Source organism: Mercenaria mercenaria, unplaced genomic scaffold (genome assembly GCF_021730395.1).
Source record: "Mercenaria mercenaria strain notata unplaced genomic scaffold, MADL_Memer_1 contig_1725, whole genome shotgun sequence".
Classification (NCBI taxonomy): domain Eukaryota; kingdom Metazoa; phylum Mollusca; class Bivalvia; order Venerida; family Veneridae; genus Mercenaria; species Mercenaria mercenaria.
In genome coordinates, this window is record NW_026459725.1 from 9,183 (window position 1) to 35,685 (window position 26,503).

The 26,503-nt window shown below is 34.6% G+C and overlaps 1 protein-coding gene across 1 annotated transcript; it reads right to left on the bottom strand.

Moving 5' to 3' along the window:
• Positions 1 to 739: 739 nt before the first annotated feature.
• LOC128551809 (nephrin-like) lies at positions 740 to 18,941 on the bottom strand (the record flags this gene model as incomplete). The annotated part of the gene is made up of 6 exons (XM_053532726.1): positions 740 to 1,061; positions 9,882 to 9,922; positions 13,558 to 13,684; positions 16,310 to 16,606; positions 17,920 to 18,222; positions 18,648 to 18,941. Coding segments are annotated over 6 exons (1,259 nt in total), but the record flags the coding sequence as incomplete, so codon positions are not given.
• Positions 18,942 to 26,503: the final 7,562 nt, after the last annotated feature.

Sequence of the window (26,503 nt, forward strand, 5' to 3'; positions counted from 1 at the left end):
AACCACGCACTTTTACCCCTAGGTATAAAAATGCATACATAATTACTGTACTGTCAGTGGTTTGAAAAAAAATTGCAAAAATCAAATCATTTAATGCCCTGGAGAATGTGTAACATTTTCCCGGTGAAATTTGTAAACAAACAGACGCTTTTCCAAAAGACAAGAACAGTTAAAAACACACAGAAATTGTTAACAAAAAGACGCTTTTCTAAAAGAAAAAAAGGAAAAAAAAACACACAAAAAACACAGACTTTCAGAAGGTAAAGAAGCATTTGCTGAAAAGAGAACGCTATACATATAAATGTGATAAAACACATAAAAGATTTGGAAAAAAACAAACAAACACTCCCCCCCCCCAAAAAAACAACAACCAAAAAACAAACAGATGGTTATAATCTTGGAATTTATCGCGGCGGACTGATTTGATTTCCATGAAACATCATTCCTATTTACGGGATTTGCAGATTCTTAATGTAGTAAATGAAATGTTTTATAAGTTAATTACAGACTTTCAGAGTGTTTTAATTTGACACAATTGTTGGTTTATTGAATTTTAAAGACTTTTCTTGCTGTGTTGAAGCGGAAGACGTTGGGGTACGGGGTGTGACAGGATTTGGCGTTATAACTTGCGGCGGTAAATGTTAACGACGATTGAAAGAAACGGGTATTTAGCTTAACATGCATATTTGTTTACTGCTGTGCTTAGTATTGAGTTCTCAGACTTCAGACTGGACTGTTTCTTACGTAAGTAAGTCATTTTTGTTTGATTTAGCTTAATCATTCTATATTAAAAGCTCACATCTTATCTTAATTACATAATATTAAGCACTCGACAATATAACCTAAATAACATAATTCTTTTGATTATATTCTGATATTTATATAGTCAGGCTCTTCTCGTTTCAATACAGTATTTTCCATTTCCGTATAAGTGCTTCCTTCTTTTGTTACATTGTCAAGTTGTTCATAAGTAGCGGGTAGCTGACTATACGTATTCCCTTCCCTTTTACTCACATCCAAGTCATCATAAGTAAATGAAGATTCAGTTTCATAGGCTGCCCCTGAAATAAAAGTTTATGTTTTTTTTTTCAAACGGTGTAAACCGTCTTAAAATTAATTATTTTGCTTTACACTGTATGTGTATTTAAGTTATTGTGTATATGCTGATAACAATAGATGAATCTGATAGGTAATGATCCTCTGATTAAAAAAAAAAAACAACAACAAGAAACTATTACCCCTACAAGTACCCTGCGAATGGCCGGTGTAATGAAGTATTTCGACCCCCATAGAATAACGACCCCCCGGTCATTATTCTATAGAAAATGTGACTCCTTTTCTGTAAAATATTGACTCCCCTTATAAAAAACTGACTCCCTTTGAAAACTCTATAGAATAACGACCCCCCCGGTCATTATTCTATAGAAAAACTGACCCCTCCAAGTACAATACTGACTCCATAAAGATGACTCCCTTCGAATCTCATAGAATAACGACCCCGGTTATTATTCTATAGAAAAAGTGACTCCTTCCATGTAAAATACTCACTGCTTCGAACTCTCATACAATATCGATTCCCGGACATTATTCTATTTAAAAAAGTTACTCTTTCCGTGTAAAACACCGGCTCCTAAAAAGACTTTCGACGATAATATCTATTAAAAAGTGATCCCCACCAAACCTAACGGACAATTTTACTAGATCTACAACTCTAATACCCTCCATTGCCAATAGTTAACATTTTGATTGTACTACTACTACTGATGCCGCTAAATCTATTGCTATTACCACATGTACTTCTTCTTCTTCTTCTACTACTACTACTACTTCTACTACTACTACTACTACAACTGCTACTAGCAGGTATAGTAGTATATATACTACTATACCTGCTTCCACTAATACGTCTTGTACATCTACTCTTCTTCTCCTGCTGCTGTTGTTGTTATCACTTATTCCTCTGCTGCTGCTGCTGCTGCTACTGCAACTGCCACTACCACTGCCACTACTACTGCTACTACTACTACTACTTTCTATTGTTGCCGCTACCTTACTTTACTGCCACTGCTAAGTATTGCAACTTCTATTAATACTAAGTTCTATGCTAGCAGTTTCTTGTGCAGTTTTCTTCTGAAGAATTACTTCATACCAAAGTTTGCAGGGATTATTGACACTGGTGTGTTTTGTGAACGTATTGTGAATTGTTATTTTCCTGAAAAAAATGTATACACCAAGATACAGCGTCTAGAAATAGAATCCCTTTTCCCGTTGCGGAATGCTCTGATTTCTGTGTCAAGTGATGGTATCTGGGGCTAATGGTCAAACGGAAGGACGGACGGACGAACGGACAAGGGCAAATCTATATTACCCCCTCCCCCGAGTGGGGGCATAAAGCAATTAGGCCTTAGATACATGAGTTATCACTAAATTTGACCTAATGACCGGGGTTCGTTTTTTTTTATGGGAGTCAATATTCTTCGTGAGGTTCAGTTTACTTCACGTGGCGGAGTCATAGTACTATGATCTGGAGGTCATAATACTATGACCGGGGGGTCACTTTTTCTATAGAATAATGACCGGGGGGGGGGTCATTATTCTATGGGGGTCGAAATACTTCATTACTTCATTACACCTGCATATTTACTACCTGTCGAGATTATACCGTAATTTCTCATGTTTGAAATAATCTAGATTTTATAGTGATAACGCTATAACGCTGGTATTTTGTCCTTGCGGATTTAACCGTTTTCATTGCTAAGCCTGGTTAAATCGAAACCTGTGTGTTATCTGCTAAGTCTAAATGTATGAGAAGGCTATATTTGTGATCGCCCTTCGTACATCTTCCGTCCGTCGTTTGTCCGTCCACAATTTCCCAGTGAACAAAATAAAGACCACACTATTTTTAGTTGATTTTAATCAAACTTGCACATAACTTGTATGGACATAATATCTGGGTTCCTTTCGAAAAGTGGCTAGATTTCATCATGGGTTTCACAGTTATGGCCCCTTAAATGGCCAAAATTTGCCATTTTTGGTTTGTGAACACGATAAGAGACCACATTTTGCAGTCAACTTTAATCAAAAATACACACAACTTGTATTGACATTATATCTCGGTTCCTTTCGAAAACTAGTCAGATCCCATCACGGTTTCAAAAGTTATGACCCCTTAAGGGGCTAAACTTTGCTTTTTTTTGCTTGTGAACACGTCAGAGACCTCAGAGTTATGGCCCCTAAAATATTCAAAATTGCCTCTTTTGACTTTTATACCGACTTCTTTTACGTTTGATTTGATGCAATTTTGCAAAATATTCTCAACAACAATAAATTTTGGATTTCTTGATGATTCTGTTAGATCCAATGATAGGTTCTGGAGTTACGTTCCCTAAATGACTCACGAAAGAGCCAAAATGTGTCAATTTTTATCTTGTAAACACGATAGAAGTCACATTTTATATTTGATTTTAACCACACGTACACCCAAGTCATAAGAAGTGTTCATTACTTTCGAAAACTGGGTAGATTCCATCGTGGATTATAAAGTTACTGCCCCTGAAAGCGGCAAAATTTTCTATTTCGGCTCTTTCAGTCATATAGAGGTTACATGTATGTTTTGATTTGATAAAAACTTGCACAGAAGTATTATCTTGATGATCTCTAGGCCTGTTTCGAAACCGGGTTATGTCTGCTCAGGGGAGCTAATAGACCCTCATTTTTTCCCTTTATGGCACTTCTGCTTGTAAAATGGGGGCTTAATTCATTAAAATAAGACAAGTTTCATATTAAAGTTCGTGCGTTTATGGCAAATACAAGGACAAAACTAAAATAGAGCTGTTTACTGTTCGACACTGTCAAGAAAGCGATCCACATAGGGTTTGTGGATTCAACCTAACGCCTAGCCTGGCTCCCTGGCTGCATGGTTATTTTTATATAAATACTGGAAACATTTTGTAAGAAACTTTTACGCCTCTAAAATAGCACAATTTTATCTGATGGCTGAACCATACAGCCTGGTGAAAGTTGGCCAGTGTAACCCTAGATTGCCCCTGTAAACTGTTAACTACTGAGAACCCAATAAATTGTGAGGCAATTAACTATCAAATGTAATGACAAGTTCTCCTTACCAATTTGATAAGGGTCATTTGAGAAAACATCAGATGTTGTTATTTTCTAGAAGAGTATGATACTGAGCCCATTCAACAGTTTACTAGTAAATGTAAGTGTGAAATATTGTATGTGGATAATTATTTGGAGGTAACATTAACTCTGGATCTTTTTTATTATAATTTTTTAGGTTGTATTAAATGTTAAATATGAAAGCTCTAACTACAGAAAGTGTTTACTGTTGTGGTAAAATTAACCCTTACATCAAAAAAGTTCAAGACTTAGTGTATTTTATGTAGAGAAATGAAAGAAAACAGAAAAGAAAGACAGCGCTTGTTTCATGGTCAAGAAAAAAACAGACTTGTACTGGTACATAATTGAGCGATTTTTGGGTTATTAATGAGCTAATGGCAATACACTGGCAACATACAACAGCTGATAATAAACAACCAATACACTAGCGATAGGAGGGAATTCAGACAAACCAGTGTCAAGTCAGTGTATTTCAAGATTGATGTCAGATTTACCTGACAAAAACTGGTATCTAGTTTCTGGTATAAAACTGACAAAAACAGGGTAACAAACTGACAAATTATCTTGGTTACAACCATTGTATTATCAGTGTATTACCCTATGACATTTAGACTATTACCAGAATTGCTCAGTTATTGCCAGATATCTGACATCACTCTGGAAATACAATGACATTATATTGGTTAGTCGAAAATCCCTCCTATAGGCTATTGCTAGTGTATTGGTCGTTTATTATCAGCTGTTCTGTGTTGTCAGTGTATTACCATACTTTCTTCAGTTAAATGCCAGTTTTGCAGTCTGTCTATTGTCATATGTGTCTTAAATTGCGTTAATAAAGTGTACTGAAATTAAAAATATAATCAGGTAATCATTCTGACAAAATTTCATGAAGATCAATTGAAAAATACAGCCTCTATCGCATACACAAGGTTTTTCTTTGATTTGACCTAGTGACCTAGTTTTTGAACCCAGATGACCCATTTTCGAATCTGGCCTAGATTTGATCAAGGTAAACATTCTGACCAAATTTCATGAAGATCAGTTGAAAAATACAGCCTCTATCGCATACACAAGGTTTTTCTTTGATTTGACCTAGTGACCTAGTTTTTGACCCTAGATGACCCATTTTCGAACTCGGCCTAGATTTCATCAAAGTAATCATTCTGACAAAAATTCATGAAGATCAACTGAAAAATACAGCCTCTATCGCATACACAAGGTTTTTCTTTGATTTGACCTAGTGACCTAGTTTTTGACCCCAGCCTCTATCGCATACACAAGGTTTTTCTTTGATTTGACCTAGTGACCTAGTTTTTGACCCCAGATGACCCATTTTCAAACTCGGCCTAGATTTCATCAAGGTAATCATTCTGACCAAACTTCATGAAGATCAGTTGAAAAATACAGCCTCTATCGCATACACAAGCTAAATGTTGACGGACGACAGACAGACGCCGGACATTGAGCGATCAGAAAAACTCACCTGAGCATTGCTCAGGTGAGCTAAAACCAAATAACTCAGGGGCCATAACCCTACACAACTAAATGAATCCGGACGTGAAACCCCAGGTGCACAACTGCACATGCTGACCAACATTCCTGTAAACTTTTGTGACTCTAGATCAAATTCTTTTGGAGCTACGCGCGACACAACATTAAAATGACCAATTTTTTACTAAGTCAGGGGCCATAACTCCTATACGACTAAATGAATCCGGACGTGAAACCCCAGGTGCATAACTACACATACTGACCAACATTTCTGTAAAGTTTTGTGACTACGTCAAATACTTTTGGAGCTAGGCGCGACACAACACTAAAATGACCATTTTGCAAATGGGGCAATTTCAAAAGTTAAGTTGCCAGTTAGTCAACAGAATAAAACATAATTTCTATTCTTTTACAACATGCTGTTGGTTTGGTCTTATTTGTTCATATTTTAAAACTTTTAATTATAGCTTCATCCATTTCATCATTAAAAGTGAAGTTTAAAATTATTTAATTCTTTATCTAAAGATCATAAATCCTCTGATAAATATGTAAAAGCACATTCCTGTTGTCTGATAAGCCAACACAAGCTGAGGGCAGGCCATAAATCGGTAAATTAGGTGCGGCTCATTAAATGATGGTTAGCTCATGAAACCCTTAGGTAACACGTCACAGTAATAGCAGCTGATTGTCACTGAAAGAAATTAATGGGAATTTGTCTCACAAATGTGTGAGACACTGGTAGCCAACTTTCACCAGTCCCTATGTTCGGAGCCAGGGGCAATAAAAAATCTCAATGTAGAAACAACCTTCTGGAGTTACTTCCCTCTTAATGCAGAAAACTGATATATGTAAATAAGAACAAACATAGGGACGGGAGCCAGTCTACCTAACGCCGTTTCACTATAAATCACCACATTTCTTAAATGCACAGTTTCTTAATTGTAGTCCGCAATGATATATCGGTTTCAATTCTAGAATGTATAGTCTTGTGCGTGACAAATTGTGTAATGATGTTGAGCGTTTGTGCCAAGTTATTTCAGAATCCCTTTATGCATAAAGAATTTATGGCACGAACACGAAAAACAGACAGTTTTACCTTTAAATGTCACATTAAAGATAAAAAGAAAAGAATAAGACGGGCATTAACTAGATATTGCCGATATTTGTGTCTAAATTTTGGGAGAAGTAGGTGTAATAGTATTCAAGTAATTGACGACCAAATTTATGAGGAAACATACAAACAGACTGAGCAGACAGACCACATGATTATTCCTATATACCACCCTCATTCTAACTTCGTTTGCGGGTTATAATTATGAAGAAATACTACAGGAGCATAGGAAACCCTAATATTTCTTAAATAAGTCAGTTGAAAACAGGCATACAGTCTTTATTTACGAAAGTCGCAAATATTCGTACAGTACCCAAGCAAGCAAGCATACAGTCAGGAAATCACACTGTGTCTTTTATCATTGATGGTTATAAACAAATTTGAGATTTTAGTAAGTATTTTTTTTTTATTTTACCAAACTAGTAATTTATGAAACAGTGGAATTTACATGTAGATCATTCTTCAATCAAGAAAATATGTAAATTTGACACCGACAATGCACAATTTCTGGACAAAACTCAGTGATAAATCGAGTTTTCTTTTTGCTACGATTTTACCTGTTATCACACTAACACATTGTATACAGAAACAAATCATGTTCAGCTTCAAATAAAATATAAATATACGCACCATCAAAACATATCAGTCACTTTAAAATAGTGTTTTTCAACTTTTACCTGTCAATTTATTGTTTTAATTAGTCGCAAGAGAAGAGGGGGAGTACAGTTGTTTTTAGGATGTGATCTTTGAAAATGACGAAGAGAGAGAAACATAAAATCCTCATTATGGAGCTAATTGTAATTTGATACTGTTTCAGTATTGCAAGAGTGTTTAAAGGGACTAACGTTGAAAAAATACCTTTCAAAAAGCCATAAAAAGTGAATACTCTGAAAATGACTAGTGGTTCAAATTTATAGACATACGATTTTTGGCATTTAAGACATTCTTATAAATAACCAGAACTATCGTGCTTAAGGTAGTATACCGTTACAACGCTTTTGACATAGTGCAGACAATTACATTCTGCTTGCATTTTCATCAATACCTAACTTTTATTTTCACCCACTTTGGTATTGTTCAGTGTCATATATACATTCTATGCCAAACTGGGGTGGAAATAAACATGTACATTAGAACAAACAATAATATCAGTTGTACACCAGAAGATCCGCCACAAGTTGCGCATAAACACATTTTGCATTTGAATTTTTCAGGAGAGCAGCTCGAAAGTGTTTCTGAAATAATAGTCGTTAGAGCGACGGAATCTTACAATAGTCATATGACAATATTTAAGTCATTATTTCTACATTTGTGATAAGAAAACATGGGTTTAATTAAGCCTAGCCTATAGAGCAATAGGCTATCACCAAGATGTAGCGAGCTCTGTTCTCGGGCATGGTATTTGTTCTCCGTGATTATTTACCAGAAAGCATTCGGCCTCCGACCCGAAGTCTCGAAATCAAGGAAAAGGTGTCAATTATTTGGAAAGCTCAAGTTTTGTTACGTTACTGTTAATTAAACAACATTTATCACAGTTAAATAAAGAAATAAGCATTTGAAAAACTGCTTGTTTTGTTCGAAAAACTATAAATTCGTTCACTGCGTCTGAAATTTGCATTAACAATATAAATATTTGCTGCAGTGTTTTGTCAGAACCTGCAAGCGCAAATGACGAAAATTCAATGATAAAATGAGAAAAGTTATGATGGCAACAATACAATTTTTTTTATCGCATTTGTATAACCGTAAAGCACGTTCTGCAATAGTCGAACTAGTAACGCAATTATCACTTTCATTTCATTTCAGTCTGACATCCAACTCAAACACGTTAGACAATAGAGGCGTAATCGTTAGTGTTTAAAATATGAACATAAATTATAAGCTTCACAATGTGATAAACGAAAGAAATATTTTAACTTGCTGTTGGCAATACATTTTTCTCGTGAACAGAAGCATTATTTGACATATTCTACATAAAAACCTATAGAAGGACAGCTATCAAATATATGCATGAACGTACAGTATTTAGCCAAGTGTGAAGTCGTACTCGATTTGTACACCAAACTTTATTCCGGGCGATCATGAACAAGCAAATGAAAATATATATGAATAGATCAATCCCAATATCTGTCTTGTTTTCAATTTTTTGAATTTAACTTTAGATTGTATTGATTATTTATTGTATTGTATTAATTTATTTGACCTGTCAAAAATGGACCCGGCTTTCATTATATTCTGTTCCAGCCTATATGAAGATTAACATGAAAGCCGGGAACATATTTTGACAGGTCAATTAAATTGGACAATAGTTAATATACAAAAATTCTGCGCTAATACACCTAGAATTAGCCCGAGACGCTGTGCTCATCCGATACCGGTACCTGACTATGAATGAAATGCGCCAATAGTGGCGTAATAAAGTTGTGACGCCACTAATAGTGATCGAAAAACAAATTGATAATGTAGGTTAGTGAATGATTTTCCTCAGGTATTGCGTGGTGCTCATGACATGACATATCGTGTATTTAACAAGACAAGCACAGGAATAAATTTGCTATTCAGAAATATTTTCGCTTTTCGCCATTAAATCATCATTATGCTTGCAATAATGTCTGAAACACAGACTGAATTACCTCGAATACGCCGATTTTAATAAGTCGTTGCTTGTGACTCTGTGAAGGGGCCGCCAGGGGAGGTAACTTGAATCATGGATTGGAACTGGTTCCGCCGCTTTAAGTTCGTACTGTAGCCCTTTAACAATATTTGAATGCTATTCAAATTTGTTGTTTGCATCGTTTTGTCGCGCTTTAACATCGTATTATCGCCTTTTCAGTGCCACGAACTCGCGTTTTGCTGTCCTATTATGTCCTCAATTTCCATCAAAATGAACTATATTACTTGGTGGTGTACAGAGTTTAAGCTGAAACCATTTATTGTTACAGACCTTGATTTTATATACATAGGTATTATAAACGAATGACTTTCTTTAATGTGTAATATGAATATGCAGCTACAGAGGGATCTAACTAAAGGGAGAGAGCAAGAGAAAATTCCAAGAACAGAGAGATACAGGCATATTCGGCTTATATATCTTAGGGAATAGAAATGCCCATTGTAGAACAACAATAAATGTTACACTTACCTGTTGTTTGCCTGACATTGTGTTTATTCTTTTGTTTCAGTCTGAAATTCATTTAGCGCACCAATTAAGTTCTTGCAAAAGTGAAGAAATTGTGATATTATAAACTGTTGTAAAATAGTATAAACATTGTATAACGTGAGCTGTATGTTAATGGAATTAATATTCCCTGATGCCACTTTGATAACAAAAAGCAAAAAGTTGTGATCATGACTTTTTACGTTCAGGTTTGACCTTGACCTTGGATCTAGTTATTTGGTTTGTACAAAAGACTGAAAGACGCAATTCACTGTTTTTTTTTGAAAACACTTCAGTGGTTAAGACGATACAGAAAGTATGAGCTTAACCTTAGGCCATATGACCTAGGTTGTACAAGCTGCATATCGTCTGGCTAAGGATAAACATTAATGCTTGTTTTTTTTTTAAATATACTTCCAGTAGTTAAGAAAATACGGAGCGTACATAAATTTAAAATGTTTATTATTTAACACATAAGTGTGATATTGACTTTAAAGCGTGGACATGTATTTCATGTCATCTCAGTAAAATTACAAAATTGTGTCAGTTTTATTAAAATATTTCGAGTGGTTTAGACGATACTAAGCGGAAATGGAATTAAGCTCTTCGACTTTAGATGATGATTTGATGTTATTAGTGATCGTCTTGACGAGATGCATAAAAGATGCTACTTTTACGAAAATCTTCTAATAATTTAAGAACATATGTAACAGACAAGAAGTAAAGATACGTGACCATTCACCTCCAAGTGTGTCCTTGATCATGATCACATTGACCCTATTATACTCTGTATCTTATGCTTTTACAATATGGTTCCCTAAATTACCTAAATTCTGTTGCTGTTAAAATCAAAATTCGCAAATAGGTTTAACAGTTGCATGTTAAACGGTACATTACATTAAAAGAATGCACCAGTCAACAGCTTTCTTAACAGTCCGTTTTCTGTACACTTAAAAGTATAACTCTAAAAGTATAGTATTTTTTTACAAGTCAGACATTTTACAAAACAAATAAACAACAACGTGTAAAAAAACTTCATTTCATTCATATAAAAACTTGCAATAACTAAAGTTTGAACAACAGCATCTATTTAAGCCGAAACACTTTCAATCTATGCTTTCAATGTATGTCTGTCTTTGTTTTTCAACATCTTAGTTTGCATACTGTAAAATAGTTTTGTTTTTTTTCAATTTATGTGGCTACTGTACCAATGAAATAGCCTTTATTAGATAAATAAGTATACTTCTATTTTTAATTTTAGAATTGTAGTCAACTAAGAAAACAGTTTGAACATGTGATTCGTAAAGCCTGGCATATTATTTAGTTTTTGCATTTCTTACACAACTGTTCTGATGCTATGACGGAATTCACCAGCAAACAGATGTCCCATTTCCGGCGATACATTGTTTCACATTTGTGGGACCATTTAACAATGTCTTGTTAAAAGTTATATACAATGTACATTTGAGATCATTTACGCAGTTCAGTTCAGTCAACATTTTATTTAAGTCTCATCTTTGTGTACATTAATATAATACAAACATAAAAGATTTAATTTAACACTGTAACACAAAGCCAATCTATACAGATTTGCAAGAGACTATAAAATGCATTAGATAAAACTATAAAAATCTAAAACACATATCGTACATTTCAGAACAAATCTAAAATCAGTAAAACCTATAGGTAATAATTATCGTTTCTCAGCTGTAACACCGAGTAACATTATACCAGTAATGAAAATAATTAAAAAATCAACAAAAAACATTGGTCCATCAGACAGCATCTCGACCTTTTCCAGTGCTTGACTTCGAATCAGAGCTTTGACATCAACAGAACTCTGTCAAGAAACAGTTAAATTTCAAATCTAGAGTTAAGGGGATTTCTTCTGATTGCATACCATTGCTAACAATTCAATTTCCAAGTACAAAGCTTTGTAGTTGATAATAACAGAGTCATTTGACCTGCTAACTACTTATACCCAATCAAAAAGGGACATACTTATGATAAAGTTCAAATCAGAGTAATTGGGACTGTAACTATTTAAATATTAAGTCTTAATCTTTAATAATAACAAGGTATTTGACCCTATCAAAAAACAAAAAAAAAACAATAAAAGGGGCATAACTCTGTCAAACCTCAAGACAAAGTTATGGGAATTACTTCTTATTATGTAGCTTTTTTATAGTTTACAATGTATAACCAATTACATTCCAAGTCAAGGCTATTACAATAAGATATTTTACTTGTCTTTATCAAACTGAGATGCCAACAAATGGGACGAGTGCAATAACTCAGCTTTTTCTTTGAAAAGCCGAGCTAAAAAAATCTATTTATTGTGTTACAATAGAATTACAGAGTTCAACAATATTTACAGTAAAACCATAAAATATTGGTCAAACCTATTGGTAGAGAATATTGTTTCTCAATTGTAACACCAAGTAACAGGTTTTGGCTATACATTTTACCATATCATTGTTGGAGAATAAAAGCACTATTTTCTCATCATCTGTAAGATCATTAAAATTTGGTTCAACTTCTAAAACAGTAGATAAAAATTCTTGTCTTAAAACTCAGTAAGTATCACAATACAACAGAACATGTGCTCCATTTTCTTCTGATGTCTTACAAAATGGACATAGTCTATTTTCAACTGGAAGATTTTCTTACCGCCCTGTTTCAATGCGAAGTGGGGCCACACCACACTGAAATTTCGCATACGCACTTCTATGTTTCTTAGATATAAACATCCCTATATATGGTTCCAGTTCATAATTCTGTTTAAATAACTTGTAGGTCCTTTACACATGTAGGGGTTTAAACTTTAACATTTTCTTCCTAATGATATTGCTAGTTCACAGTTATAACATATTCAAGATATCCGGTATTTATCACAGGTACCTAGCGGCTCGAAATATTGCCGTGGTGATTTGACGTAATTTCTCCTATTTGATATTCTTTACATACACAGTCACCAAATAACCAGCAACTTTCAATTTGAATGTTTTTAAAGTATCCAGAATTGTCCAATAATATAAACTTTAAAGAATGACTTTTTAATATAATCGGCAATTTCTTAATATTTTAAAGAAGCATTTAATTCGAAAGCTGCGGGTTATTTGGTGACTAATGTAGATAATGTTCAAATACGAGAAAAAACGGTCAAATCAAGGTGGGTAGTCAACACAGCAGCTTTATTTTCAACCGCAGAGTACCCATGGTGTTTTGATTAAATTAATAACAATAAAGAAAAATAGCTAAAATTAAACTGGTATGGTATGAAGTACTTTTAATAGTCTTAATTATTTGGGAAATATTTATTTATTTTACACTTAGAGGTTCTGCGATATTTCTATGTATGTGGTATGTATTTTTATTTTTATTCTGTACTGTAATTTATATGCATGATGGATTTTTTGCTAAATAATCTATAGGACAGACAAGAAATAAGAATATGCGGTAATTGTCACCTCAAATAACATCCGGACAAATGGCAAAAAAAAAACTTGAATAATTTGATAAGTGTTATATTACCAACCTGCATGTTGTAGTTCTGTGTTTGATAAATAAGGGTATTCACCTTCAGCTAATCATATGAATAAACTGAGCTTTTTTATAATTTTCATATTAGTAAATAAGACGTTTAAAAGAAAAGTTTCACCTTTTCCTGTAGATCCATACAACAACAGCTATACCTGCAATAGTTACTATAATAACACTCGACGACACACTTCCAGCTACAATACCGATCGTACTTGAATGCCATTCTATTGGTCTTCTAACTGGTTCTAAAAAAACATTAAACCTGTACAAAATTGCCATAATTCTTATAAAATAATTTTCGTGAGGCGAGACAACAATATTTACTGTAACTTCGGTGGCTAACCAGCTAATTAGTTTAGACTTCCGATAAAAAAAGTAAGGTGGTTTTCACGACTAAGGAATATAAAATATTAGTCAAAGCAGTTGGTAGGTTACTTAAGTAAGTATATAGCGGTCAATAAACGGTTTTGATGGATGTTCCTTTTCATGTTAGCACGATAAATATACGCAGAGAACAAGATAGAATGAAAGAGACGCAGGTAAAGCAACCACGCCGGTGTAGTGAAGTATTTCGACCCCCATAGAATAACGACCCCCGGTCATTATTCTATAGAAAATGTGACTCCTTTCCTGTAAAATATTGATTCCCCTTATAAAAAAGAAATAGAAATTACTACAGAACTCTCATACAATATCGATTCCCGGACATTATTCTATTTAAAAAAGTTACTCTTTCCGTGTAAAACACAGGCCCCTAAAAAGACTTTCGGCGACAATATCTATTAAAAAATGATCCCCACTAAACCTAGCGGACAATTTTACTAGATCTACAACTCTAATACCCTCCATTGCCAATAGTTAACATTTTGATTGTACTACTACTACTGGTTCCGCTACTTCTATTGCTATTACTACATGTACCTCTTCTTCTTCTACTACTACTACATTTGTACTACTACTACTTCTACTACTACAACAATTGCTACTACTGATACTACTATACCTGCTTCCACTAATACGTCTTGTACATTTACCTCTTCTTCTCCTGCTGCTGTTGTTGCTATCACTTATTCCTCTGCTGCTGCTGCTGCTACTACTGCAATTGCAACTGCAACTGCAACTGCAACTGCAACTGCAACTGCCACTACCACTGCCACTACTACTACTACTACTACTACTACTACTTCTTTCTATTGTTGCCGCTACCGTACTTTACTGCCACTGCTAAGTATTGCAACTTCTATTAATACTAAGTTCTATGCTAGCAGTTTCTTGTGCAGTTTTCTTCTGAAGAATTACTTCATACCGAAGTTTGCAGGGATTATTGACACTGATGTGTTTTGTGAACGTATTGTGAATTGTTATTTTCCTGAAAAAATGTATACATCAAGATACAGCGTCTAGAATAAAATCCCTTTTCCCGTTGCGGAATGATCTAATTTCTGTGTCAAGTGATGGTATCTGGGGTTAATGGTCAAACTGAAGGACCGACGGACGGACGGACAAGGGCAAATCTGGGGGCATAAAATGCAGCAATTAGGCCTTAGATACATGAGTTATCACTAAATTTGACCAAATGACCAGGGGTCGTTTTTTATGGGAGTCAATATTCTTCATGAGGTTCAGTTTACTTCACGTGGGGGAGTCATAGTACTATGATCTGGAGGTCATAATACTATGACCGGGTGTCACTTTTTCTATAGAATAATGACCGGGGGGGGGGGGGGGTAATTATTCTATGGGGGTCGAAATACTTTATTTCACCGGCTGAGGCAAATTAAGTTTTTACGTTAAATTAAAAAGTGTGGTAGCCAGAAGTTTTATTACTGGTTATAGAAGATAAATTTTGTTATTTAATTTAAATGAGCGGGTTTACAAGCACATATTTTCTTTTATAAAGTTTCGATGCTACTTTCCTCATATGAACTACACCAAAAAAAAATAAAACAAACGTGTTACATAAACAAATAAAAATTTATACATTCCGTTCGATTGGAAAAAATAAAAGGTGCATTTCTGTTATAGCAAGTATATTGTTAATAACTGCTGCGTGTTAAGTTGAGATTTTGTTAAACAAGTTTCGATTTATAGAACATTTTGGTTGGCCCTAATTGTTTGATTCTTTATCAGCTAACTTCCCTTGAATCTACTGGTTCAACATCCCGTTTGATTTAGTTTTGCTCCGAAGAATATTTTTGTCGCTGGAACGCAGTGAGTGTTATAACTGTCAAAAAAGTTAAATCGGGTTTACTAGTATACGAAAATGAATCAGACGCATTCGTATGTTTAACGTAACTGAATTTATACGAAATTTGTAGGATCTTTTGTAAATAGGGGGCGCATCCCGTGCGATTAAAATGCTGTTAAATTTGCAATACCTGTACGAAGTTGCTAATAAAAAGATGCATTTAACCCAAAATTCATATAGGAAAACCTGAACAATTATGTTTATGTAAAGATAAAATCAATACGTTTATGTGTATTAACAGTACTTTGCATTAGGTCTTTCTTCATTCAAAATGAATAGCTAGAAATAAAACACAATAGTTAAAGATGACTATTGAATATCTTAAAGAAAATGTTTGCGAAGTTATATTTTATCATTGTTTATCATTGTTGCAACATACTTAAGTTAAATAATGAAAATACACTAACAGGAGTATCTGTTATCAGACTAGCTACATGTTTTTGTATAAACCTCCTGTTAAAGGTCATTGGACATGAAACTAAGACAGTTTCATGAACATGCCATTTAACGCGTAAGCAGAATACATGTCAAAATACTACTAGGATTTTATTAAATATTACGTCTCATGAAACACCAAGCATTTCTGTAAATATTCAATATCAGGAGAAAATGAAATGCATACCTTTTGTTGTAAATTGAAGGCTTTCGGTGTAAGTAGAGTCTCCTTTTTCATTTCTTGCGAACATTTTCACTTGGTACTCCGTCATACTGAACAAACCAGATAAGGTATAATTCATCTCTTTGGTCCCAGCATCTCTAATGGATATGTTTTGTCGCTGCAGTTCAGTTATTCTCTTATAAAGCAAAATAAAGCTTTGTGGTAAGCCTCCGTTGGACCCAGGCATCCATTTTAGATCAACTGATGAGTCCGTGATTGAATCACTAATGTATGCGAAATTCTTTGGCGCTTCAGGCTTATCTGGAAGAAACATATTTGTTTTAAGTACCACCATGCAATATAGTTTATATTAATACCTATATGTTTTCTGTTGTCGTACCATTTCTGAATCTATATGATAGGGCATTTACCTTAACCTAAAACATTGGTTGAAATCCTATCCAGTGTTAAGTGCTCAATAATCATAACATTTTTAAATTTTCGTCGTTTTATAACTGATATTTTTATCAATACACTATTTAAAAAGTTTGTCTCAAATATATATCAAATTAGATAATAAAAAATATTTACTGAATACAGACATTGTTCCTTGATACTGTGAGAAAAATACAAACATTTAAAAGCCGTTTTACCAATAAATATATTTTATTATATGTTCTAAAAATAACCTGAATTTCATTGGCCGAAACCGCTCATCATCTTTCAAAATATATTTCATGTTTTCTGGGTTTTCCCAATTAAACATTACTTTCTAAAAATAGAATGGAAGTTGAACTGACATGTAGCTGTATTTACAATATAAACAATTGAAAATCCAGCTACATGTGTTACTCTAGCCAATCATAACTTGCTACAATCAGCTACAATATTTTACAGCGATAACTTAAATCAAAGCCTTGAGATGTCTGGTGGTTGCGGGTTTTGCTAGAGTTATTTTCATTTTAAACGCCAATCTATAGATAAACAAGAATAAGAAACAAATACTAATGTGCCTCATATCTAAGATAAACTCTTCCTGACCTTACATGAACAGCTGGAAGTCAGTGATGTAACCACGGGCTGGAATACCTAATCATTGATAGATCTTATATAATCTAAATGGCCGGTGTGAATGATTAGAGAATGAATAAGAACTGCTTGGTCATTGATAATTCTTCCGCATTGTACATGGATGGGACTACTTTGTGTAGGACATGAACACATTCCTTTAGATGTGATTTGGAATCAAATAAAGATGCTACATGTTTGTCAGAAATACACTTAACTTTGATAGCGGGATAAACCCGCAATCAAAAACTGTATACACACTGAATGATTCCAGGAAATTAAAGTGTCTTCATTTAATTAATCGTTATTACATTTTCGCACAGTTATTGCTACTTTCAAACATTAAATATGTTGCAGCAAATACTTTTTACTTATTCATATACCTGAACGCATATGATTAAACAGTTATTGACTCTTGAGCCATTGGATATGATGTGAAAGTCACCGGAAGAGAGCAATATTGACCTCGGCTATCGTCTCGGTCAATATTGCCATCTTCCAGTGAATATCACATCATATCCAATGGCTCAAGAGTCAATAATTGTATATTATGTAGCTGAACTTACCCTGTTCAACAAGTTCATACATATGAATATACTGTCCGACGGAATTCGAGACACGAACTACAAATTTCCCAAAATCTGTTTGTGTGATGTTTGTTATAGACAAGTTAGACTGTAATCCTAGTGAGGATATGATAAATTTACTGTCGTCCTTTTCTATTGTGGCATTTTCCTTGAACCACATGAACGTTGTTTTATTTGGTTCATCCAGATAATTACGAGCTGTAAATTGCAGTGTTACATCAGCGTGCAAGATAGTTGCAATCTTTCCATCTTTAGCGTTATCAGATGCCAGTTTAGGAGGACCTGTAATTTATAGTAATTCTACACAACAAAAATAAATATAGCACGATTTACGTACTAAGCTTTTCGGATCTCATGTAAATTTCCTGTCGAAACAATAAATATTTCGATCAACGAAGATATGCTCGAATATGCATCTATGAGATTGAACAAGGTTATATTTTGGGCCTATCAAAGTGATTTTACAATGTATATGGAAACATTTTGTTTGCAACTGAAGTTTATTGCATCTGTGAAATAATGAAAACTTATCACTTGTGTGTGAATGTATTAAATGTATGTGTCAGTGAAATTCAAAAAGGTATTTATTAAAACTTTTCAATCCATAAGAAATAAATGTGATTTTTATGAACGTATAATAATCAAATGTAAAGAAAGGAGAGCCAAAAATCAAAACATGCATCTTATGAACAGAGGATAACACGTACATCTTACAATAAGAACCAGTTTTGAGCTTGATACGTGGCCATACGTGTAGTTGTTCCTACAAGTGCATGTATATTCGCCAGCATTTAAACATGATGTATTCTGTAAGGTATGAATCAGAGTATTTGTATTGGCAACCATAGCGATCTGTTTATCTTGAGGACTTCTGATCGTTAGGTCTGAGGCAGGGTTAGCTTCCGCAGCACAAATGAATGATACTTCTTCCGTTTCGTTTACAACAATAGCCTCTCTGGAATCTTTCCTAAATTCAGAGAAAATTCTAATAACCGCTGGAACTGCAAATAAATTACTGTAAAATCATTTAATTTCGTGGGCATGAAATTTCGTGGTTTTGGTCAACACGGCAATTTCTTGGGGATATGAATTCGTGGATTTCAACTTTTGAACATAAATTGAATGGGAATTTTACTTGTTCGTTGGGATTAAATTTTATGGATTGACTTAACCACGAAATCCACGAAAATTAGTCCCCCGCGAATATTAATGATTTCACATTACATATTATTCAAATGTCAACATCATAAAGGATACTGAATATCCTTTTTACATGTACAGTGTAAATTAAGGTTCTTTACCTGCTATGCCAGTTCATTTTATGTTCCTGTAAGAATATATGTCATTTTGCCGTTTAGTAGTGTTGCAAAATTCAGAAATATAGTTGATGTACATACGCAACAAACACACAGAAAAGGATATCATGAGTTATACTTGAAATTATTGAATATTATTGAGTGAATTATTGAAAATTTAGGATGATATCTAGCAAGTATTCTCCCTAGTAATGGAGTACACAACATTAAAAATTGCTTGTTTTTAGTGAAAATGTAAGATCCGATGTGCACGAATGGAAGATATTTTATACAATGTAGTATCCTTTGTATAATTATTCATGTTTATTTATTAGTAAGCCGTTAATAACAAGACACCCTTTGAAATGTAACTCGAAATAAATTACTCGAAAGAAACGTATAACACACTAGTAATTCATTCAATAAAATATCTCGAAATATGAAGACTGACAGGTTAACTGTATGCATTATTTAACATCCCAATCCACTAAATATTCAATATAGTGAAATCTCCGGTAAGTTGCTGGAAATTCCGTCGACTGACTTGCCATATACGTATACTAACAAATGACGGGAGATTTATTTTATACACTGACGAGATATGAAAACGCAACAAACATATGCCTGACTATATTTTAACTTCTCGATACTCTTTACCAAGCGTGTTAAATTTAATCAAAACAACAGACTGTAAATTTATTACAATGGGTATAGAGTATCAAGATGTGTATATGTTGAACATTTCAAGGTGATGCTTTTTGTAGTACAAAATATATTCAGGCATAATTATGTGTGTTGCGTTTTCATATCTCGCCAGTATAGTATTATTAAGCTGTCTGCATACTGCAATTAATCTTCTTTTGATAAATTCATTTATTGTCTTTTCACCTATTTGCCTTAGGAAGGTCATGAGTGACTTCTGCTTCCATGGAAACACCAGATGACACACATTAAAGTTCATCGTTGCTTTTCTTTCTGTTTGGAATGGGTTAATGAATGATCTATTGCCTGACAGTACGTTACCATTATTTTATGCGTTACTAAAGTTCACGATATAATCTTTTCATTTCTCAGTCAATAGATTATGTACAAGTATTCCTTTTAATGATCTTCAGACATGAATAATGTGAGTAGCTTACCAAGTTTGAACTAGTTACGTAGAACTGTACTGACATATTCTTACCTACGTTACTATACGTTACTGAATTTTTATTTTAGTAACTGAAAAATAGATACATACAACCGCTTATCTGTTTAAACAGAACAGCAGACATATTCCAACAAATTTCCTTCCACTTTCATCTACTTTTTGTAGAACTGTTTAGTTCTCATGAGCATGAACCCAAATGAACGCTTGATAGTCCATATGTTTTATGTGCATGTAAGTGACGATTGGCACGGTGGCAGTAGATTAATGTCGGTGCCATTATATGTGCTCTAAACATTGCCAGCGCGTACTTAATACTTTTCAAGAAAAATGTCATATCTAAGTTTGTTGATGTAATTGTAATCTTTGTGTCCTTAGATTACACAAACACTACTTTTGATGCCGTCAGAACAATGCCGTGTATGACCTAATCCCGCTAATGTTGTTAAATACATCTGGTTTTTGTCTTCTAATCTGAGTGGTGTTACTTTCCCCCTGCGAACAAAAAAGCACTGGTTGTGTCACAACCCGCCAGACAGTGTACTGCAGGCAAAATTGAGCAGATTCTTCTCTTTTGCTTTTAAAAATGTAGTGAACATTTAAAAGGCATCTCTTGTGTTTGTTCCCGAGTCAAATAAAACAGTAAATAAAACAGTATTTCGTATTTTTGAAGACTATTTCACCAATAACACAAACACGTCTGTTTCTGAGGATTTATGATTGTCCCCTTTTGTGTAGTACTAACAGTAATGATGTCTAAGCAGCAATGAAGTATTACGCTTGTGCCTGCTTCTTCCTGATTAGAATAACAAAAGGTCAAAGCACTGGCGCCAGATCAGAAAGAAAATGCCTCTGTACATGTTATACCCTACCCCTAGGTATTCTATAAAAACCATGGTCGTAAACGGGAAAATATACTAACCCATTTCAATCGCGTATTTCGTACCTAAAACACACAGTTCAGTAAATGTGTACTACTGATATTAAACAAGCGATAATTTATCTTTCAACGTGCACCAGTCACATTGTCTCAATATTCCATATTGCAGTGATGCTCCATATATTTTATGCTTTAGTCAACGTTATAGAAAACAACTTGCGTGAACTCCCCTAATGAACATCCGGTCTAGAGGTCACGGCAGTGTGTACATGTTAAGCAAAATGTAAACAAATAAAAACAAAATGCAATATATTCACAGTTTTACGATAAGACTCGAAATTATGAATGAAATTCATTTTGTATATTATTTTGAATTTGTAACCATATATTGGTATACATCTATTCTGTTTATTTAATTCGTTTTGCACATTTATGCTGCATATAAACATTTTAGTGTACACGTGTAGTAAAATGACGACTGACATACGAGGAGTGTTCGATATGAATTGATTATTGTCCTCTAGCTCCATATCCACGTGGGGCACGATAAAAACCAATACCTACCTGTATAGGGTTATTCAATACCTACACAACGGTGTATAAATGTACATGTTAGACTAAGTGTAAGACATAAAATTTGCCATTTGAATACATGCAATCATTGACCACTGTAGCAAAAATGGTTGGTAGAAACGTGGACAAGAAAGATGTAATACGGGCTTACATCAAAGCTCGCTCAAAACTTTGAAGCAGCTGATGACTGAACTTTCTACTGCTTATGGACCTTCTTGTGTGTCTTATGACACAGTTCGGCGGCGGAAAAAGAAATTTGAGTCTGGTGTAGAGTCCATCAAAAATGCACCGAAATCAGGTAGGCCAAAATCTGCATTTCGTAAAGAAATCGTTTCCAAAATAAAGGAAATCATTGAAGGAGATGCCAGATTTACAGTTCGTGATATTGTACGAAAGGTAGGCATATCACTGTCAACGGTTCGCCTTATTTTGAAGAAGCATTTGAAAGTCAGAAAGATTTCTGCTAAATGGGTGCCACATCTGTTGACTGATGAGCAAGAGGCAACGGGTTAAAGTGGCCAAAAAGCTGCTTCAAATGTTTCCAAAATATGACAAAAAGCAGTTTGCCAATGTCGTCACAGGTAATGAAACCTGGGTCCATTATTTTGAGCCCGTCAGAAAGGTTAGCAACAAGATCTGGGCCACTAAACACAGCAAACGCCCAATATTGCAAACGTTCTTTGAGTGCAAAGAAGGTTTTTATGCAATCTTCTTCTCTGGTGAAGGAGTCGCAATAAAGTGCCGGTGAAAAAAGGCAAAAGCATCACCGGAAAGTACTACAAAGACGTAGTACTGAAGAAACTGAAAAAGTATCATCAGAAACGACGCCCTGCCACTGGTTTTAAACATGTCCGTCTTCTACACGACAATGCCCCCGCTCAAACCTCCGCAATAGTTACGGCGTTTTTGAAGAAAGAAAAAGTAACTGTTTTGCCTCATCCCCCGTATTCCCCAGACCTTGCCCCATGTAATTTCTTTTTGTTTCCGAAATTGAAATAATTCCTTGCTGGGCGGAAATACCAGTCCCGACAGGCACTTGGATCTGCCATTCATCAGTACCTTATTACTGTGCCCAAATCAGCGTACCGCGACGCCTTCAAGAAGTGGATACATCGGCTGAAACTTTGCATTTCTAGCCACGGGGAGTACTTAGAGGGCATGAAATGAGCCCTTTTGGGCTAACTTGAAATTTGAAGTCTCCAGATAGAAATAAGCAATTCATTTCGAACATCCCTCGTACATTTTCACATCTGCCAATCAGGATGTGTCTGTAATCTAGACCGGAACTTCACCAGGGAAGTTCAAGCAAGTTTTTTGTGTACCTTTGAAAAACTGTTAACTACACGTTGTTTTTCTAAGATGAGAAGTATTGAAGAAATGTGACTGGTACACAACGGAAGATAAATTACCACTTGTTTAATTTCAATAGGACACATTTACTGAACTGCGTGTTTTTGGTATGAAATACGCGATTGAAATGGGTTAGTATATTATAGAAAATAACATGGACAGGGGCATTTTCTTTCTGATCTGGCGCCAGTGGGTCGAGCTTGAATTTTGATACCATTATCACTTGTGAGTAAATAACACTTTTCACCACTAATAAAATACAGTTGTCTTCCGTTCAACTTTGGTACATAGGGATCTGATTTCTATTGTAACAGTTCAAAAATTAGATTGATCAACTGTGTTTCATTTTCATTGTTTGACATGAATGATTTCCAGTCACGTGGGGTTTTGGTTTTTGCTCCTGACAATGAGAATTTTGAAGCAGATCCAAGTCTTCGACATTCATATGATTCGATCGACTATGGGCCGTTAAGTGTGAATTACAAAATCGACACGAGCTGTCTTTGCAAGCAGAGTGAACACCGTTTCGCATACGTCTTGGAATGTTGCAGGGATGGATGTTAAGCTCTTCTTGGCATTTTCGTCAAACACGAAGACAACGTCATTACTTGGGTAACTGGTTGTCGGTTCAATTGAATACTCTACATAGTGAGGTAGTTTTGACTTCTCTGATTTTACTGACATTCCATCTGCAGTAGCCTACGACCAAGGCATCTGTCTTAGAGAAAAAGAAAGTTTCAACTCTAGATCTATTTCGTGCTGAACAGCCAGCTGTACCAACTGTCCAAACACGTTACGCTCTGCTCTTATCTATGATATTTTGTTTCGAGAATGGGTATATATTTGTGTAACCAACTGTGGCAAATGTTTTTAGTTTGTTCCTTTATGGGGTCATGGAAAGGAACTGATTCATCAATCAATTTTCTTTACAAAATTTGATAAATTCATCTATTGTCTTTTCACCTATTTCAGTCACCTTAAGAAGGTCATGAGTGATATCTTTTTTCGCAGGAACACTAGATGACACACATTAAAGTTCATATTTGTTGTTTTTTTCAGTCTGGAATTGGTCAATGAATGATTACAAGCTCGTTAACTCCATCTTTATTCCTGTGTATCAGAGCAGGCTGTACTTCTTTGTGTTCGGACAGGTCTTCTCTATTTATGTGTGCATCTGAAGTATTGCTTGATCTGTAATGACGAGCTGCTATATGTATATGAAGATCATAAATCTCTGTTGCTTTGACTAGGATCAATATCATGTGAATTATTTCTGAATACATTAACCAGAATTGAGCAGTATTGCCACGCTCTCTTTCATATTTTTGATTTGGACTGTTGGTATCTGTTGAAATGCTCTTTAAAGTCAGGAGAGTTATTTACTTCAAACATTGTTTCTTTGCTTAAGGAGATGTCACGGCTGAGATAGTTTAGCATTATTACAATACACAGTCGGTATTGAAATTGTGTTTCCAATACATGTGCTCATTAGATAAATCCTCAATATCTATGTGAAAATAAGGGATGTGTTTTGTACGATTGCAACACTGTGAGTTGCTCTAATTACTGACAAATGACTGAAACAATAGGAATTCGTACGAGAGATGGATAGACAAAACGACAGTGAGGTAACAATATATTCTTTTATTGTTTTAATGTACGAGTTGTAAGCTACAATAAAGAATACCCATTTTATGAAAATCAAACTGGAAGTTAGAAATAACAGAAAAAAAATAATTAGGTCATGAGTCATCATATACCTGTCAAAATTTGTCATTAGTTTTCACGAGCTGTCCAAATTACTTTTATCTCTCTATTCTGCAAATGCATTGTTTTTGAAAGTATCTTGGACGGATATTGTAGTGTGTAACTTACTTTACATTCCACATTAATATTTGTGCTTGAAATTGCTTTGTTGAGCTCACCGACGTCACATATGAATGTCTATTGTTTTAGTTTACTGTCTGTTATAAAGGTATCAAATCTCAATATTGAGATATAAGAATTGCTCCTTTCTGGTAGACAATGGAAACTATTTGGTTGAATCATAATATAACAGTTTTTGGAAAGAACTGAATATTCTTTGTTTGTTTTTTTTTTGTTATTCACCGGAAATTCAAAAAGTGACATCACCTTAAATCAAACATCAGTTGAATTTTAAAAAATAGTCTATGAACAGTTTATTTCATTGGGTTTCCAAGAGATCTTTTCCATTTGATTCTGAATTTACTGACTTTTTGAAGAGAGAGAAATTTGATAAATACATGTTTATTATGATTATGGTAAAGTGCACGGCAATTTATTTTATACACCCGAAAAACAAAGCTGTGCTGATTTCTTGAGCATATCTAGAGCTATTGTTAGTTGAGTCTCTACAATTCTAACACATGCATACCCAATTAAGAGTGCGTAAAATTAGAGGACTTTCAGACATGAAATAAGGTTTTGGACCTGTAATAGTGCTGCGACTATGTAATCTCCGTACTGTGCTTTGGTGCTCTTCGGGCGTTAATGTAGCGCAAAACTCCAAAACTGGATATGGAAAACATAAAATCAAACGGAAATTTCCAATTATCTAGATTAATTTGAGCAAATCGTGTAATTGAGCAGAATTGCATAATACTTCGATAATATTTACTCACAGACGCTTGGAGTCCCGATACCTCCCCCAACTCCCACTCCCTCCGCCGCCCCTGCCTACTGTAAGTCAATACATTTCAGCGTTAAAACACAACCTCACATATGCGGAGATCAAAAAACATGTTTTATCACAATTTCTGAAATGTTTTAAAAAATTTAAAAATGTACTTTTTACTATCATTGCTCTTAGTACTAGAAGATAGGAAAAGGAGAAACTGACAACTGGAAACAATCGACTCAGCTATACTGTTCATCACTGGTATCAACCTACGCGTCTGCAACCATTCTGTCAAATGATCTGGCATTCGAAATTCGTTGAGAAAGCGATAACTTTGATAATCCGATCAATTTTTCTTGTATGGATTTTTTTTTTGTGTGAATAGATACCCGCTCTGTATATACCATATGAATCGACTATCAAAATTGTTACGCTTTTAACTCCATTGAATCGGACTACTACACCTGTACCGTTCACTATTAAACGATATTGAGGCAAAAATGCAGCTTGTTTCGGTGTATTCCTTAATTGAAAACTTACAAATCATTCTCAGTTGTTAACCTTGTGTCTTCTTCGTTAATTTATGTTATTCGCCATGTTTACGGTCATGCCACAATGATAACCGGACGCTAAACATATCCCCAATCTGACTAAAGTACTTGATCTTCTAAACGAAGATC